General features: G+C 56.5%; 1 protein-coding gene across 2 annotated transcripts in view; it reads left to right on the plus strand.

Annotated features, from left to right (window-relative positions):
* Positions 1–5596, plus strand: part of FOXK1 (forkhead box K1) — a 76177-nt gene extending 70581 nt beyond the window's left edge. Inside the window, exons 6-9 of one of the 2 annotated variants that reach the window (XM_053276018.1) lie at positions 861–1027; positions 1791–2072; positions 2676–2900; positions 3851–5596. In XM_053276018.1, the coding sequence (XP_053131993.1) occupies positions 861–1027; positions 1791–2072; positions 2676–2900; positions 3851–4068 (892 nt within the window). In that variant the 3' untranslated portion in view covers positions 4069–5596. The remainder of the gene's footprint in view (positions 1–860; positions 1028–1790; positions 2073–2675; positions 2901–3850) is intronic. The other variant, XM_053276019.1, reaches the window with a different exon arrangement.
* Positions 5597–6465: the final 869 nt, after the last annotated feature.

The raw sequence follows: 6465 nt of genomic DNA on the forward strand, positions 1-6465 counted from the left end.
CGGCAGCCAGTGTAGTTCTTAGTATAGGAGTGATATGGTCTCTTTGAGATGACCCAGAGACCATCCTGGCTGCCGTATTCTGTACCAACAGGAGTTTCCGGACTACATACAAAGGCAGCCCCACATAGAGTGCATTGCAGTAGTCCAGCCTAGAGGTTACCAGCATATGCACCACCGTTTTGAGGTCGTTCAATTCAAGAAACGGGCACAGCCGGCGTATCAGCCAAAGCTGACAGAGAGCCCCTCTGGCCACCACCTCAACCTGGGACACCCGGGAGAGCTTGGGATCCAGAAGCACCCTCAGACTTTGTCCCTCTTCCTTCGGGGGAAGCGTGACCCCATCCAGAACCGTGATTTAGCATGATTCAGCAGTCCGTCTGCGTCCCCACCAACTGCCGTTGACCTTAACTAGGCGTGTCCTTTTGGCCAGCTTTTGAAGGAGGTCTTGCTCAAGAAGAAACCTAGCAAGCATTCATCATGCCTGGCAGCACTGCAGATGTAATGCTAGCAGTCGTGTCTACGTTCTGGGGGAAACGCTTAAATTCCAGCCCTCCAGCTTCCTCTTTGCACAGCGGGAGGCTGTACCGACTTAGGATCCAAGCACTCTGTATGCCTTTGGCAGAGTTTGACAAAGACAAGAGGCTTCCAGCATCGCAAGACAGAGAGGCTTTGGTTATACTGCTGAGGACTAGCAGCTTGGTTTTATCAATTAAAAACAGAGATTCTCCCAGTCAGTTGCTCACTGAAATCCTGAAGACATAGTTCCCAACACAGCCCCACCTGTGTGCATTCTTGACTCCTCGTTCCTGTGCCTTTGTCTGCCTAACGTGAACCTTTCTGCCCCGGCTCTTCTCTTCCAGGAGTGCGCCTGCCTCCCCCACTCACCCTGGCCTGCTATCCCCTCACACGAGTGGCCTACAGACCCCAGAGTGCCTGTCGAGGGAAGGTTCGCCCATTCCACACGACCACGACTTTGGCTCAAAATTAGCCTCTGTCCCAGAGTATCGATATTCGCAGAGCGCTCCTGGTAAGTAACTGTCGGAGTCCCTTTCTGGGAGAGAGAAGCTGCAGGGACCAAGTCGTTGCATTCTGGCTTTTGCCCAGAATGCAGGTTTGGGGGGGGGGGCTTTTCCCCAGAATGCATTCTGGCCCTGGTCCCACATTGCTAGCCCTGTGCACCCTCAGACTCGCTAGCAGTCTTTGGAAAACACCCAACAGTAAAAGCAGAAACACGAGAGTGTTCAGCAGGGAAACCGTAAAACAGAGGGGGGAATCGCGAACGGCCTGTGCTGAAGGCAGCCCCTGCAAAGCTGTCTCTGCGGCCGGTCCTCCAAGGTTTTGACCGGAGCTTTTTGCTAAATCCCGACTGAGGGGAGTTGCAAACCGCGGGGAATAGAGTGTTCCACTCTGACTTCATTTTGGGACCAAGAGCTAAGAGGAAAAAATGGGTTGGGGAATGACGTAGCGCCAGTAAACCAGGAGACAAGGAAAGCCCCAAAGTGATTCCTGCTGGTGCAGGATATGATCTCCATGAAACGAGTAAGAGCGCAGTTGCCTCTGAACAAGAGCAAACGCCTGAAACATGCCAGGCTGTACAGAATACAGCTACTGTCTACGTATCCAGCGCCTTTGGGTTTCCCTTCCCTCCTGGTTGCCGAGAGGTGAGCCCAGAATTTTGCCTCAGTGGCCCACACGTTTTCAGGCTTAGCCCATGAGGACTAGCGCCCTGTTGCCTGTATGAATGCTGCCATCCGAAGCCTGCTTCCTGACCAGTCTGTTCCTCCTCCCAGGCTCGCCCGTCAGCGCCCAGCCGGTCATCATGGCCGTCCCCCCTCGGCCCTCCGCCCTCATGGCCAAGCCGGTGGCCTACATGCCGGCCTCCATCGTGACTACCCAGCAGCCTTCGGGCCACGCCATCCACGTCGTCCAGCAGGCCCCCACTGTCACCATGGTCAGGGTGGTGACCACCTCTGCCAGCTCGGCCAACGGCTACATCCTGACCAACCCGGGGGCCGCGGGCGGCGGCCACGAAGCAGCCGGCACCGTTCTGGACTTGGCCGGTGAGCCTCGAGGTAGCGTCCCTGCCCCAGGAAAGCTTGGGGTCCCCCGCCTTCTCCGCCGCTGGGTGTGCATCACGTGCCCCCTTTGTCCCCCGGGGCTTTCACGGACCGGCCAGGCCTCGGAGCTTCAGTGGAGAGGGGGCTTTGGCCTGTCGGGGGCTTGTTCCATTCACAAGGTCCCCTGCATGGACGGTCCCGCTCCGGGCGCCCCTCTGCTCGTCCGAGCCCTCCTCAGGGCCTGGCCCCCATCGTGGGTTGCCCAACCCTGAGAAAGCCCCCGGCGCACGGGGCACTTCTCGTGAGATCCCTCACCCAGCCGAGATCTGGCCCCAAACTCTCGCTGTGAGACCGTCGCAAGCCCTTGGCAAGAGGCTCCCGGCGTTTTGCAAGATCTCACCACCGGCTGGGATTATCCCCCAGGCTCCCAGCAACGGCCAGTCCAGGAGGCCGCGGCGGGTGGGTTGTCAGCAGGCGGGGCCTTGGGCTGCCCTGGGCGGCCGCCCGCTCCTCCGCCTCCTTCCCCGCGGTTCCTGCCCCCCCCGTAAGTGTTTGCACACCTGCCCTGCGCAAGGGTCCCCCCACGTGTGTGCGTGACGGCGGCTTCTCTCTCGGCAGGGATGGACGAGAAGCCGACCATTGCCTTCGCCGCGATCCCCGCCGCCAGCCGGGTCATCCAGACCGTGGCCAGTCAGATGGCTCAGGGCGTCCCGGGACAGACAGTCACCATCCTCCAGCAGGCAACCCCTATGACCATTGGGCAGCACCAGCTCCCTGTCCGGGCAGTGACGCAGAACGGGAAGCACGCCGTCCCCACCAACAGCATATCCGGCAGCGCTTACGGTACGGGCAGTCGTCCTCCTGACTCTGCTGTGGGGATTAGGGGAGCTGGAGTTTGGGGAGGGCCGGAGTTCATAGGAACAGAGGAAGCTGCTGTATACTGAGTCAGACCCTTGGTCCATCTAGCTTAGTATTGTCTTCACAGACTGGCAGCGGCTTCTCCAAGGCTGCAGGCAGGAATCTCTCTCAGCCCTCTCTTGGAGATGCTGCCAGGGAGGGAACTCGGAACCTTCTGGCTCTATCCCCTGAGGGGAATCTCTTCCAGTGTTCACACTTCTGGTCTCCCATTCATATGCAACCAGGGAGGACCCTGCTTAGCAAAGGGGACAAGTCATGCTGGCTACCCCAGCTGTCCTCCAATCATCCACACTTCAGGATGTCAGCCAGTCTTTCCAGCCTCCCTGTGCTGATTCAGTTAGTCTCGTTCATCCTGAACGTTTGTTAGTTCCGGCATTTTAAGACCTTAAAATGCGACCAGACATATTCCTAGGAGAACTGGTCTTGTGGTAGCCAGCAGGACTTGCCCCCTTAGCTAAGCAGGGTCCACCCTGGTTGCATATGAAAGGGAGACTAGAAGTGTGAGCACTGTAAGATATTCTCCTCAGGGGATGGAGCCACTCTGGGGAGAGCATCTAGGTTCCAGGTTCCCTCCCTGGCAGCATCTCCAAGATAGGGCTGAGAGAGACTCCTGCCTGCAACCTTGGAGAAGCCGCTGCCAGTCTGGGTAGACAATACTGAGCTAGATAGACCAATGGTCTGACTCAGTATGTGGCAGCTTCCTATGTTCCTGCTGGTTTTGAGCTTTGATTGTTCGTATTAACGTTGAATATACATGGCATCACATCCTGCCTTGAAATTCTATGAGATTTTGTTTCTGGCCCTAAAAAGAAAAAAGAAAAAAAGGCGAGAAATTGAAAGGGCGACACCGCTCATCCTGCCCTCTCTCTCCTCAGCCCTCACCAACCCGCTGCAGCTCCTGGCGTCCCAGGCCAGCTCCTCCGCTCCTGTGGTTGTCAGCCCAGTGGGCGAGGCCGGGGCGAGAGATGCCAAAGAGTCTTCAAGCGAGCCGGACGTCAAGCGGCCCCGACTCGAGGATTCCAGGGGGGCAGTCCTGTTGCAGACCGGCGTGATCACCTCCACAGGCCCCCAAGGACAGGCTGCCAGTGAATGACGGGCCGGAATGTTCCGGAAGGCAGCCCGGGGGGAATAAAAAATTTTTTTAACGAAAAACTACACTTGTAACACCGCGACCCTTCAGAGCGAGCGAGCGAGCGAGAGTGATTTTGTTGTTGTCTAAACCTCCTTTCGAAATAAGATTTTAAAGGACAGGCCGACCGTCCTGGAGTCCTTGAGGTGCCGCACAGATGGGGGAAGCCCCCACCGACCTGTACCTGGGCTGCCTTTTATTTCGGAGATCTCCCCCCCACCCTCCCTTTTTTAAATGATTCAAAACAAAACAGACAATGTGATTGTATGACTGCTGGGATGATTAATAGTGCTTTCTTTCTCCATCCATTAATTCTCTTTCTTCCCCTCTTCCGTTCCCGCAACGCACAGGAGGGGTGTATGTGGGCGTATTGAAAAATGACGGACCGAGGCGTGTCCTCCTGGGGGAGCAGGGGAGGGGGGTGGCTTCTGAACCCCAGAGTCGTCTTTCCCGGCCCCTTTTCTCTCTCGCATATTCACACACACACACCCTTCCTCCGGTTCACAGAGCTTCATAACCGAACCGGAAGAAGCCGGCCCATTCAAGTCCTTGCCAAAAGTTAAGCTAGCTCTGGGCACTACCGTAGCCTCATCCAGACATTATCAAAATCGCCCCGCTGTCGCGGTCTGCAGCAGGGCCAGGGAGAGGAAGTCCCGCCCCCCCTCCCACCACCACGTCAATCAGCAACACGCCCCGCCGCAACTTTAGCCTCGCTGTAAGCGCAAGCGGTGGGGCGTGCCGCTGATTGGCGCAGGGGGGGGGGCGGGACTTCCTCTGCCTGCGCCCTCCTCTGCACGGCTACAGCGGGGCGATTTTGTGATGATCTGGAATGAGGCCCGTATACCTGCAGCACTATCTCGTCTAGCTCACCTGTACGCGAGCCGCTCTACTAGGGGAAGGGCTGCCTTTTGAGCCCCTGCCCGCGTTCTTCGTTGAAAGGCGCCCCGAGTGTTCAGTGGTTCATCACAAAGCGGCAAGGCAGCGTTTCCGTGCACAGCGCTCTTATTAGCGGGGCAGGTGGGGGGGGGTGTTGTGAAGGGGGAACCGCCTGCTGGAATCTCCAGGGTCATTCTTGTCTGAGAAAGGGAGAGAGAAATGGGAATAAAAAGTGCTTAATCCGTAAGGCTGATGCAGACATACTGTTTTTGTTAGAGCGGAAATACCCAACCATGGCCCACCAGATCATGCTGGGCTGTGGCTTCTGTCACCCCCAGCCACAAGGGTGGCCGTTGTGGGCTAGGGATGATGGGAGTTGTAGTCCCAACGCCTGGGGGCCCACGGATGGGCACCTCTGTGTTCGATAGGGTCCTGGGTTCAACTCCCCATTCTGTCATGGAACTTCGTGGGTGGCCCTGGCCCAGCTGTCCTTTCTTAGCCTGACCTACCTCACAGGGTTGTTGTGAGGGTTAAATGGGAAAACCGTGAACTGAGCTCTTTGGAGGAAGGGCAGAATAAAAATGTAACAAATAAATAATAATTGACTGTAGTTAAAGTATCGGGCTACGTGGTCCCTCTCTCTCCGCACCTGTGGTTGGAGTTTCATCTGCCACTTCATGCTACTAACTGGGGTTCCTTTAATAACGGAGGCTTGGTTTCAAAACCCCTGGTCAATAGCAAATGTTGGTTAGTGTTGTGATTCAAGTGGTGTCAGGTGGGTGGGTGGGAGGTTACTTGTGCCAGTGGGATAGGGGCGAGGGACAACATCCCATCCCATGGCCCGCTTCTAATTCCTGATCTAGTTAAGGACCTTTGCATGGACCCTTGGGAAGAAAGACAAACCTAAAATTTCAACCTCTGGGATCACAGGAGTGACCTAGCACACGCCAGAGAGTACCCCTTTCGAAACTTGATGTGTGAGGGCAGGTCATTCATATCTTCCCCCGCTCCCTTGTTTGTGAGGCCAGGGGTGACAATGCAGGAGGAGTCGGCAGAGTCCTGCTGTTGTCAAATGGTCTCTTTCATTCCAGACTGCTGATCGGAGGTACTAGACTTGTCCACACGACCCTGCCAGGGTGGGAGAAGCACCCAGCCTGCGAAGGAGGACTGGCACGCTCCCAATTTCCGGCCACATGTTTGCAAAAGGTAGGAGGCAGGGAGAGTGATCGTGTGTGAGGCAGCAGGTTGAGCCTAACGGCTTTTACACAGCAAGCTGCCATATACCGAGTCAGACCCTTGGTCCATCTCACTCAGGATTGCCTGCACGGACTGGCAGCAGCTTCTCCAAGGTTGCAGGCAGGAATCTTTCTCAGCCCAATCTTGGAGATGCTGCCAGGGAGGGAACTTAGAACTGAGATGCTCTTCCCAGAGCAGCCCCATCCCCTAAGGGGAATATCTTAAAAGTGCTCACACATGGAGCTTCCC

The sequence above is a fragment of the Hemicordylus capensis genome, chromosome 13 (genome assembly GCF_027244095.1).
Source record: "Hemicordylus capensis ecotype Gifberg chromosome 13, rHemCap1.1.pri, whole genome shotgun sequence".
NCBI lineage: Eukaryota > Metazoa > Chordata > Lepidosauria > Squamata > Cordylidae > Hemicordylus > Hemicordylus capensis.